Below are 12,942 nucleotides of genomic sequence, written 5' to 3' on the forward strand. Positions count from 1 at the left end.
GATCTGCATTCAAATTCCTTAGTTCTTTCTTTGGACGTGGATGGCATTTTCTATTACAGGTCTTTTAAAATTATCTTGGAATTGCTGAGAATAGCTAAGTCTATCTTAATTGATCATTGTACAATGTTGCTGTTAAGATGTACAATGTTCTCCTGGTTCTGCTCATTTCACTCAGCATCAGTCCATGTAAGTCTTGTGAATCTTCATTTGAAAAAATTTTTAATTAAAAAAAGCCAAGCTTTTGATCACAGGAAAAATAATGTAAAGTGGGAGGAACCTACACACAACCTATGCTTATTAGTGTAGGAATGACCCTATGATAAGAGCACCATCCTGGAGTCAGGAGCACCTGAGTTCAAATGTGACCTCAGACACATAATAATTACCTAGCTGTCTGACCTTAGGCGAGTCACTTAACCCCACTGCCTTGCAAAAACCTTTAAAAAAAAAAAAATGACCCTATGATTTGAAAGACTAAGCTCTGATTGGCCTTACCATGCTGGAAAAGCTCATTATATAGGGCTGAAGTTGGACTGTTTATTTGATATCTGGGAACTAGCCTAGTGAAATGTAGAAAGATTCATTACCAGAAAGTTGGTCACCAGGTGATTAATTTTTCAGACACTCATGAGATATTAAGGAGCTTTGATCTACAGTGATGGAGGGAGTACCCTCACCAATTAAATTATGGATTTTTTTCCAATGTAGCAAAGAAATCTGGAAGATGAAGATAGATTTGCCCAAATGAGGCCTATAGAACAAAATTTCTGCATGTGACCTTGACAGTATATATATTGTATTCATCAGAATTCTCTGCAAAGTTTTTTTTTTTGAATTAGAATAGAGGAATCTGAGAGAAGACCTACCATACTTATGCATGAATCAACAAAAGTACAACGAGAAAGAATCATAAATTTTATAAAGTCACATCAATCAATTTTTGTACATTAGAGGAGATCAGAGAAACAGATGAGTAAGCTAGTTGTAAAACGTGTGAAGCCCAATGAAAGATAAGAATCACAAGTTAATGGCTTCCCTGAATGATAATGCAGATACTATAAAATGGGAGGTCATAATGGATAGCTGTTATTGTGATGGTATTGGCATACTATGACAAAGATCTATTTTTGAATTATGTCTACCATCCTTCCCTTGGAAAATTATCCACACTCCTTGTAGCAATATCACAAAATTCATCAACTGCTGATCAATAGCTATGGACTTCCTCATCCTAAGGCTACATCCAAAGCACAGGAATTATACAAACAAATATGCCAAACTTCAATTTAATTTAGCAAATCTTTATTAAGTTTTTCCTAGTTGGCAAGGCACTGTGCTAGGAGATGGGGGTACGAAAACAAAAATGAAGTAGCCCTTGTGCTCAAGTGGCTTACTCAAGTGGTTCTATTGGAGGAGACAAAGTATAAATGATAACTAAATACAAAATATCTACCAAATTATGCAAAATAGCTTCAAGAAGAAGAAAAACCCCAAACTAGAAGGAATAGGAAAAGCCTTGTAGTAAATAATACTTGAGGTATATTTTCAAGATTGCTAAAAGGCAGAGGGGCTAAGAAAGGATTTCTGCATTTCAGAAATGGGGGACCACTTGTAAGAAGGTACAGAAGTGTAAAATAGAAATCATCAACTAAGAGGATGTGAAAGGGTCTAATAGGAAATAAGAGTAGAAAGGTAGGTAGGAGCCAGATTTAGCTTTGATGATTGTTTCATCTTCTGAGTCAATAGAGACTTCCTGAAAATTATTAAATAGGGAATGACATGGTCAGATCTCTATTTTAGAAATATCTATTTAACTGCTGGTTGTAGGCTAGAATAGAGGGGAAGGACTAGAAGCTTCGGTAGACTAAATGCAATAGTCTTAGTGAAAAGTAATGAGGACCTGAACCAAGAGAGGGGCTTCAGGATGGAAGAGAAGGAGGATGGATAGCAAAGATGTGGAGATAGCAACAACAAACCTTGGCAACCTATTAGATTTAGATAGGGGTGAGCTGGAGTCAGTTTGAACCAGAGTGTTGAATGTTAAATTTTCATTGTTGAGTAATTTTACTTTGAAATACAGCAATACTACAAAACAGGGCTTAATTTATTGTTGATTATCTAGATATAAAATAGAAGAAGCAGTCAGGTGTCACAGTGAATAGAGCACTGACCTCACTCAGAAGAACCTGAGTTCTTAGCTGTGTGACCCTGGGCAAGTCACTTAACTCCAACTGCCTCAAAAAAAATGAAGTAATGTAGAAAATGATAATAATGAGTAATAAATAAGATTAAGTTTAAAAGTGTGTCATTCATAATTATAGGGTTTTTTTTGGTAGACCCCATTATTAAACATTTACCAGCATACCATTTCAGTCAGAGCACATTCCCAATCACACAGTCTTGCATTCACATAGAGCTCATTGAATACATTCAGGCTCTACGCTATGTAGATTACTGCAATAAGTCTCCTGTTTTCCTTCTCTTAAATCACTCCCCTTTCCAATTTGTTCTTCATCCAGCTGTCAAATTAATATTTCTAAAGTATATGTTACTCCATTCTTAATAAACCTCTACCCAAGAATTTTAAACCTCTTTTGTGTCATGGATCCCTTTACAGAATAATACTTTTAAATGTGTAAAATTAAAAATGAAAATAATTATATTAAATAAGAGTTTTAACCTAAAAAAAATCAAGTTCATGTATCCCAGGTTAAGAACCCATTAAGAGGTAATCTTTTGCCTTTAAGATAAAATACAAATTCCCCTATTTAGCTTTTAAATATCTTTATAATCTGGTTAGACTTTTCTGGTTAGAATTTTGGCTTCCTTTAAGGGGCGGTTCAAGGACCACTTCCTATAAAAGGCTGATTTTGTTTCCCCAGGTGGCAAGCACTCCCTCCCTCTCTCCTTCCCAAATATCTATAAATTTACTTTGGCATATTTTGAGCTTATAATAACAGCTAGTATTTATAAATTACCTTTCTTTCTTTTTTTAAGGTAATTTAGATTAAGTGATTTGGTCAGGGTTACTCAGTTAGTGTCTAAGGTCAGATTTGAGCTCAGGTCTCTGTGACTCCAGGGCTAATGTTCTATCCACTGCAACAGCTAGCTGCCCTTTATAGAGCAGTTAGGTGACCCAGGCTCATACAACTCGGGTCTCCCTGAGACCAAATCCAGGGTTCTATTCATCAAAAATGCTTATAACTGCCTGACATAGTGGATAGCATACTAGTCTCTGATATACATTGGCTGTGTGACCCTGGACAAGACAGTTACTCTGTCTCAGGTAGTTGCCTTAAAAGTATAAATTACAGAAGCTATCCAACTGCATTGATAAAGGGAATTTCCTTAAAGGAAAAATCTACACCAAAGAAATTAAATGTTCCGACTAAAAAAAACCATAGATTTATTTTTACTTATATCTGTAGATGTCATACCCTACAATAGAATGATATGCTCCTTGAGAGTAGGGGTTATTTCACTTTTGTCTGTGTATTCCTAAACTAGTAGTATTCCAGGTACATAGTTGTTGTTTAATCAATGTTTTTCAACTGAAACAAAAGCAGGGAAATTCAGAGGAGGGTTGGGTTTGGGGGAAAATAAATTCAGTTCCGTTTTGGACTTGTTGAATGTGAGTTGTCTATGGAACATCTTGGTAGAATGTAAAATCAGGTAGTTTGAAATGCAAGATTAAAGAATAGGAGAGTAATTAGGATTGAATATCTTGATTTGGTAGTCACCTTTATTTGCCCTAGACCCCAATTCTATCAGTTAAAATTCTTCCTTCCCTTCAGGGCCCAAGGGACCCTTTGGATTTGGAGTAAAAGGGATAGATAATCACTTCTGGTCCAGAGTACAATGCTTGAACTCTTCCTAGTCCAAACCTAAAAATCCTGGGATTTGACTATCTCTAAGTTGGCCTCTCAAAAAGGAAGGACTGGCTTGCTATTGTTAATGAAACACTCACACTGGTATACTTTGTGCTTTGCTAGATTATGTTCTCTCACTCACTCAGTGGGGATGTTTTGCTTCCCTGGTCTATTTTATCCTTCCATTTTCATGTGAGGCTGAATAACTAAGGCTAAGAATGGAGCTACCATCTGGATAAACACATATTTTAAGTTCCTTCTGTATGTAAGGCAAGGACTGAGATTTCTTTCGAGGAACAGTGGGGATTATATCCTCTTTTTTTTTTCCATTTTACCAATATATCTCACAATCCATGGAAAATAAGAGACATTCTAAACTGGTGTAAATTGATAAGCAAATAGGTAATATCCAGCACATTTTCAACCCTTTCTGATGCAATCAAGTGACTGCTACCGTAACTAAATACCTTAATGTTGTTGAGGTTCACTTCCTGAAGGCCAGGATCATTGGCTTTCAACTGCTGCAAACTTACTTCCACATTTGTGGGATTAGGTGGTTCCTCAAATATTGGCTTGACCTTTTCACCTTTGACCACATCTAAAACACAAGTTAATACTGTTGTAGAATTCAAGTTCTCTTCTATTTAATCAGGTGTGATTAAAATCATTCTTAGCCAAAGATGATTTCCCAAAGTATCATTCTATCATGAACTTCAGAAACCATGAAATATAATATGAAAAAATAATCAATTTTATTGGACAAGCAAACATGCAAGTGAATTATATGGATTTACTAATGATTAATTAATTCTTCCTAGTGCTGATAACTTGGCATTTCTGAGTTTCAGTAGCTATGTTTAGGACTTGATTATAGGAAATGAGCAGATCCCTGGGCCCATCACTAAAACAGCCTCAACAGAACTGTTCAGAAATATTGTGATGGGGCAAACTTTATGACTGATTGCTTATGAAGAACCAAACATGTACCTTCCCAAAAATAAGTACTTCATATGAAAATGACTGATCTATTACTATTAAGGACATAGCAAACAGGCAGCTATATATGCATGTATATACATACATGTTTGACAGCATTCACAAGTTTATATGCACAGTATACACATGTATTGTGGTTATGTGTTTATATACATATACTAGATAATATGTGTATAAGTATGTGTGTATACATACACACATTTATGCAGTTGATCCTCAACTTTCATGAGTAAAAAACATGAATGCTGATAACACTGAATCTATGGGAAATAGGGGTTCCTACAACCACCCAAAACTAGAATCTTTTGCTAAAGATTTCTGAAAATCCACTTTTCTGCATACAGTTCTTGATACAAAACATTAATTCTCCTAAAATGTACTTTTCCAAACACAGTAACTGTGAAATAACCCATAAAACATAGTACTCAAAATAAAATTGGTAAAATGCAAAACATTTTTCCTTGTAATTCCCTAGAATTCTGTGACCTTTTGTGCTAACTTCTCAATTAAAAAAAAAACCAAAAACATTTGTTTTAGACGATATTCACTTTTCATAACATCTGAAATCTACAGTACCATAAATATTATACAGCAAATAAAATTCTTAAAACAAACTTTTTTAACCTGAATCTTACCTTCCACTGTGTCAGATGGCAGTGTGAGGGCATTATACTGTAGCCCAGACTGCTTTAAACATCTCTATCTTGACTGCCTTTTGAAAACTAAGGGAGACATTGCTGGAACTATAGATGCTGCCATCAGAAGATGCTTAGACTAGTAAAGTCTCAGCATCACCTCTGACCCTCTGTCCTTCATGGCTAGTGGATGGCATTGAAGATTGTGAAAGACACACAAGCTTGAAATGAACTGAAAGCAATGTCTGCTTTGTATACCATTTGAAATTCTTAAGGGTTTCAGAGTACGGGAGTATAGAGGAGGAGAGTTGACATTTAACCTTGAAGCTGAAATTGATGATGGAATCAGCAGCCTCAATTTTTTGTTTTATTCAATTATTCAATGTATCCAACTAACCAGCTGGTCAATTATGCCAAGTCACTCTTCAGGACTAGAAACTATGAATAGCATGATCTAGGGTAAATATAACTGCAAATGTGCATAATTGTCAACACAAAAGTGAAGATGAGGTTACTAATAAAATCTTGTTCAAGTCAGGAAAGTTAAATATGTAAATGTGGGAGATTGAATGTAACTATTTACACATAAATACAACCTTATATATATCATTGTGATGAAAAAAGAAATGGCATTTATTCTCCTCACTTTTCAAATTTTCAATTCCCTCTTCCTTTCTAAAATGGTCCCTGTCTGAAATTCTGGGGCACAATAGTAAGAAAAATGATAACTTGGAGGGGAAATTTGGAAGAGTCAGTTTTGCATTTGAGCTCTTTGTATCACTTTGGGAATGTAGGTACAGATGAAGAAATCCCAAAAGCAAATCAATTTTGGCAGAGCAAAAAAATATGGGAAAAAAAGTATTTGGGAGTCATGAAGGTAGTAATTCAGTACCTCATAGAGCAATTTTATTTCTTGTTCCTAATAACTGCTTATAAGCTAAACCCAAACACCTTTGGGCCTACAATTTCCCAAATCAAGCTAGAGTATCCACTCCCCTTGGAATAGTATGGCAAAATCCACTGGCTGCTGATCATTGACTGTGGATTCCCCCATCCTGAGGCTTCATCCAAAGCACATAAAGTATTCAATTAAACTTAAGCAAATATGTCAAACTTCTAGCAAATACTGAAGAGCTAGGAAGCAAAAAGGCCATGGAAAGGCTGAAATGAGGCTCCCTAATAAATCTTATTCATAATAGTTGATGTAATAAAGCTTACTTTTATTTTTTATGATAATAATTAGCAGTTACATAGTACCTTAAGTTTTGCCAAGTATTTTACAAATATCTCCTTTGATTCTCACAACAACCCAGAGAGGTAGGTGCTATAAATATCCAGATGAGGAAACTGAGGCAGACAAAAGGTTAAGTGATTTGCCCAAGGTCATCCATCTGTAACAGATTTGAACTCAGGTCTTCCAGGCCACTGGGGCAGCTAGGTAGCATAGAGGATAAAATGCCAGGTGTGGAAGTCAGGAAGACCTATGTTCCAATCCAGTCTCAGTTGTTTGACTCAGCAAGTTATTAACCCTGTTTGCCTCAGTTTCTTCATATGTAAAGTGATCTGGGGAAAAAATGATAAACCATTCAAATATCTGCCAAGAAAACCCCAAATGGGTTCACTCTTCTAAGAAAGGGTCAGCCATGACTGAAAAACAACTAAACAAACCTAGACTACAAATACTGTTCTGTGCCACTAACTTTAAAAAAAGATAAAGAATTTTCTTCGTAATTAGACTTTCCTTCTCCCCTCTTTTCCTCCATTATTTACTTTTCTAATTAAACACCAAATACTAACCTCTAGGTTTTATATTAATATCTGTAAGTTCCTTTCAATCTATCTTCATGGTCTACTGCTTCCCCTAGGTTCTATCTCAGTGTTCATTACTCTCTTATCTTCCCAGATAATGTTTCTCTTCATGACCAGATAACTTTTACTGTACTTTGAATTACAGCTTGCAATAAGAGTAGCATCTGCTCCTAAACCTAGTTTCTTAAAATGGCAGGTATGGTAATTTTTAAGCGAGCAAGACAGACAGAATCTAAGAATCTCTGTTAGTGAAGGTAAATCACATATAACTAGAGGAATGAAAATTTAAAGGGAAAGGGCTTGATTGATAGCATATTATAGCATATTACACTTGCAACATTAAGGTTTTTGACAGTCACATAATCCTGAACATTCTGGTACATACTGTGGAACAACCATTTAAGCAATCTGAATTTAATGGTAGCCAAGAAGTTTCACAACCTTTGCAATTTCCATCCCCTCCTTTCCACCCCTTTACTTACTTCTAGGAGGGCTTTTGCTATCTTTGCTGGCTACTTCTTCAGTAAACCGTGGATTATTGACTAAATTGTGAACTCCAAGAACAGCTAAAAATCAAAGAGATACTGTTAGATGATAAATACTATACCAAAATTCCAAAATTTCAATCTGTTTCTTAGGAAATGAGTCTTCATGTATATTATTTCTATTACCCAGACACTTATTTTCTCTCCTTTTGATCAGTCAATAAACATTTAATAAATATCTACTGTTGTGCTAGACCCTGGGAATACCCCTGCCTGCAGAGAGCTTACCTTCTTATTGAAAAGGTTACCCAGATACTGGGCATGTTATAATGATAATAATGATAATAATAATAATTCATATTTATATAGCTAATAGTTATACACATTAACTCCTCTGATACAACAACCCTGTGAAATAGATGTCATCCTTATTCCCATTTTACAGATGAATAAACTGAGGTTCAGAGATATTAAGTGACTTTCTCCAGTTTCTATCACTGGACCTATTCTCAATAACTTTCCAGTTGGGTAGGACCTGACAAAACTTTGTACTCAGATGTCATAGGTTTCAAGAACTCCAGGTCATTTCTATATTGAGATTAAGACTTTGGAATAGGACTTTTGTACAGGAAAATACATAGTTAATAATAATAATAATAATAATAATAATAATAATAATAATAATAATAATAACTAGCATTTATCTAATGTTTTTATGTTTGCAAAGCACTTAACAAATATCTCAGTTGATCCTCAGAACACCCTGGGAGGTAGGTACTATTATTAATTCTATTTTATAGATGAGAAAACTAGGGCAGGGAGACATCAAGTAATTGGCCCAGGAATCACATAACTAATTGGTCTAGCACTCTATCTACCTGGATGTTATTTAGTCAGATCTGTCTCTTCCTGACTCCATCCTGTTGTTTGCTTTTCCAAAGATACTGGAGTGATTTGTCAATTCCTTCTCCAGTAGATTAAGGCAAATAGAGTTAGTAACTAATGCAGGATCACACAGTAGGTAAGATTGGATTTGATATTCCAAACTCCAGGTCCAGCACTCTACCAATGAACCATCTAATTGCCTCAGTAGTATAATAAGAATAATGAAAAGGGAATAATAATAATAATAATGCCTAAAATATGTACCTATTTAGAGGGACCATGTGGTGTAATAATGTTTGTCCTTCATATTCGAAGAAGACCACAACATCAAGGAGGTGATGCCATGACAAGCACATGAACTGGATTTGAGTGGGGGGTGCTGTGCTAAGTCACCAGCCTCAATTTCTCTCAGGAGCCATCTGGGTCCATTGACCAGATATGAATCAGAATGACCGGAGATGGCCCTGGATGGGGGGCAAGCAGGGTTAAGTGGCTTGCCCAAGGTTACACAGCTAGGTAATTAAGTATCTGAGGCTGGATTCGAACTCCTATCCTCCTGAATCCAAGACCAGTGCTCTATTCACTGTGCCATCCAGCTGTCACCCCATGTGGTGTAATGATAAGTTCAAGTTCCACCTCTGATATATACTTCCCATAAAATCCTGGCCAATTTAACAGATGGCTCAGTGGATAAAGAATTGGGTTTGGAGCCAGAAAGCCCTGAGTTCAAATCCAGCCTTAGATACTTGCTATGTAATCTGCATAAGGCACAAACTCTATTTGCCTTAGTTTCCTCATCTGTAAATGAAAAGGTCAGCTTCTAAGGTCCTTTTGGTTTTTAAGTTATTAATCTATAAGTAATTAAGTTGATGTTCAGTTTAATCACTTGAGTATCCCAGATAATTCTTTTGGACCAGAAATTACAGAAAAGTTCCTAAAGTGTATGGGCAGAGGGCGCTTTCTCACTGGGGTGAACCCCCAACACTGAAGAAATTACAAGTCAGAAGTCTGCATCAAAAAGAAATGACCTGGGGTTCTTATAGACTGATTGTTAAGCTCAAATGAGATAAGATATATAAATTCTTTTGCAAGCTTTAAAGCATTCCATAAATGTCAGTAGATGTTAAGGGACTACAAAGGATTATTGATATATGTCACATTATTCCATGGTTTATGATCTAATAGGTAAAAATATTTTTTTTATCCAGTTAATTACCAACCTGCAAGATCATAGAGTTCAGTATCAGAAGCACTAGCTAAAGCTTCTTCCAGTTCTGGGTCAAGAGTCACTTTTTCTTCTTTATGAGTTTCTTGTAGCTTTTCTTTGGGGATAAAGATCCTTCCTTTGAAACAAACAATCAAAGAAACATTACAGAGAATGATTATTTTATTGATGGGAACTGATTGACTTGAAGGATGTAGCTTTGACAGCCATATACTGAAATCATTATTTTATGTGTCTACCTGAGATTTCTCTATTTGCTAGAGGAGCTCAAGATCCCTTAGTCTACAAGTCATCAGCATTTAGAGTGGGAGGAAAACGGTGTGAAGAAATCTTGCTGATTTCTCTGTGCCTCAAAGATATGAGGCAACTAGAACTCTTAAAAAATATAGGGAATATTTAAATGCCATTTTTGTTAAAGATGAAGCTAAGGAAGTAAAGAATTGGGGAACTCATTAGGAACCCCTCTCAAAGGATATATCTAGAATACATCATATTAAAGAAAGGTTCATTTATTCCTATGATTTCTTTATTTTTTTTCATTGTAAATGAATAGATTTGGGTTTTTTTGAGATTGAGTCTATCTTCTTTTTTCCCCTTCATACTCTTTTGCTTGGAGATCTCATCAGTTCCCATGGATGTGATTATCATCTCTAATACTAAAGATTCTCAACTGTACTTATTTAGCCCTTAACCCTTCTCTTGACCTCCAGTCTTGAATTTCCAACTGTTTATTGGACATCTCAAAGTAGATGTTCTGTAGATGTCTTATTATATAAATATTTTATTTTTTTCCAATTATATACAACAGTAGTTTCTTCCTATCATTTTTGGTAAGGTTTTGAATTTTACATATTTTCCCCCATCCCTCCTTTCCTACCCCTTTCCCCCCACAGAAGGCAGTCTGATAATCTTTACATTGTTTCCATGCTATGCAATGATCAAAACTGAATGTGTTGAAAGAAAAATCATATCCTTGAGGAAAAAAAAATAAAAAATAAAGATAGCAAAATTATGCAGTACATAAGACAACTTTTTTTAAAACAAAAATTGAAAGTAGTAGTCTTTTATCTTTTTTTAAACTCCACAGTTCTTTCTTTGAATACAGATGGTATTCTCCATCTCGGCAGGTGTCTTAAATTCAATACATCCAAAGCTTACTTTATTATCTTTTCCTCAAGTTGCCTTTCTTCCAAACTTTCCTATTACTGTCAAGGGCATCACCAGGATGATTACCCAGGCTCATCACCTCCCATATCTGATCTGTGGCCCAAACCTGTCAATTTTACCTTTTTAAATACTTCTTGAAGATGTCCCCTTACCTCTTCTGACACTGCCACCACCTTGGTATGCAGGCCCCTCCCCACCTTATTCCTGGACTGTTGCTTTAGTCCTCTGGTAGTTTTCCTGAAATAAGTCTTTTTCCATTCTAGTCCAGCCTAAACTCAACTTGTCAAAGTGATCTTCATAAAGCACAGATCATATGACATCTCTCCTTAAGATATAGCAATGTTGTTCATGTTGTCCTTCATTCTTGAAGAAGACCATGACATCAAGGAGGTGATGCCATGAGATGCAAGTGAGTTGGATTTAAGTGATAGAGCAGTATTCCTCATTGATCTTTATTGATCTATATATCACCATATCTGGATTCAAAGCCCTTTACTAGTAGCCCCACCTCTTACATTATTTCCCAGTCTGATTTTTTTTTCTTGGAAGACTTGCTCTTTTATTCCTCACCACACCCTACTTTTACCTCCAAATTATGCTTCATGCTTTCTAAAATTCCAACTCCTCCTCCAAAGTTTTTCAGAATGGATCTGAGGTGAAGCAATTCCCTGGTATATTTGATTAAAATCTTTCCTTTGGATACATCTCCTGAAATTTTACTGTAATTTGAAATCTTTTTTCCCTTTTCCCAATTAAGTAAATCACAGCTACCATGGAAACCAAGCAATCTTTCTACTGTAATCTGTTATCTGCTCAGTTCTTCACTTCTACTTAATTTTCTTAACAAAATGTCATTCTAAATTTTGCTCAAGCCATCAGTTAGTGTGTGAATAATTTGGAGCAAATTAAAGTCAGAAGATAGCTAGAGCTACAGGCAAGATGGTAGTACCCTAATTTATGTCAGCCTAGAAGCCTAGATGTTAGTGTCTTGGTAGACTATATAAGATGCTATAAAAATTCACAAACTCCTCTGGCTGCAAGGTTATTAAGTACTTTATCAGAGAAATACCCTTGGCTCCAGTCATTCAGTGGCTTCCACAGCATGCTCTCTACTCTGGGTATGTGGGTGGGGAGATATATTAGAACTAGAAATAAGGACTAACAATCAGAGTTTTTCACCTGTTGGTTTAGTGTTCATCTGGAGAGACACATGTACCATTGACATGTGAATCAACCTCTAATGTCATTAACTTGAATAGGTCTGCTGCTTAGGGCTGCTGTAGGGGAGTAAACATCAAAGGGACATAAAGGAGAAAAGGCTTTATAGGAATCCCTGGCACAGAGTTAAGAGCTAGATAAGCCTGAGTGACACATATCAGAAAGCAGGGGACCTTTCCCCTAGGATCCAGGAATGTGCTGAAGATGGCTCAAACCAGAGAGCTAATTATTACATTTTTCAATGTGAGCATTTACACCTTGTAAGCCAATACATGCTACAAATCAGAGCTTGATTGTTTAGAATTTAAACTGATAGAGCAAATTTTAATAATTCAAAACTTAAACTTAAAAGATTAAAACTTAAAAGTGTGTCATGGATAATTTTTTTGAGAGCTGATATTAAACATTTATCAGCACACCATTGCTTAGGATTCCCTCTGAAGTATATTTGATGTCGTTCTCATCTGTGGGTGTTCAGTTTCTTTAGTGAACTTTCAACAGTAAGCCTCAGATGAAACTATAAGGGATAATGAATAACGCAGGAGTCCCTAAGTCAAAAAATGACCCTCTCATTTGTTGTTGTGGGTAAGTCCTGTGACCTCTCAGGATTCCCAGCCAACTCTTTAAGACTATAAAATATAGGGGTGGCTAGG

The 12,942-nt window shown here is 35.8% G+C and overlaps 1 protein-coding gene across 4 annotated transcripts in view; it reads right to left on the reverse strand.

Moving 5' to 3' along the window:
- Positions 1-12,942, reverse strand: part of TMOD2 (tropomodulin 2) — a 39,216-nt gene that overhangs the window by 18,742 nt on the left and 7,532 nt on the right. For all 4 annotated transcript variants that reach the window (XM_074234675.1, XM_074234676.1, XM_074234674.1 and 1 more), the window contains exons 4-6: positions 9,900-10,022; positions 7,792-7,875; positions 4,337-4,467 (exon numbers count right to left, since the gene is read on the reverse strand). In XM_074234675.1, the coding sequence (XP_074090776.1) occupies positions 4,337-4,467; positions 7,792-7,875; positions 9,900-10,022 (338 nt within the window). The remainder of the gene's footprint in view (positions 1-4,336; positions 4,468-7,791; positions 7,876-9,899; positions 10,023-12,942) is intronic.

Source organism: Macrotis lagotis, chromosome 4, assembly GCF_037893015.1.
Source record: "Macrotis lagotis isolate mMagLag1 chromosome 4, bilby.v1.9.chrom.fasta, whole genome shotgun sequence".
Classification (NCBI taxonomy): Eukaryota; Metazoa; Chordata; class Mammalia; order Peramelemorphia; family Peramelidae; genus Macrotis; species Macrotis lagotis.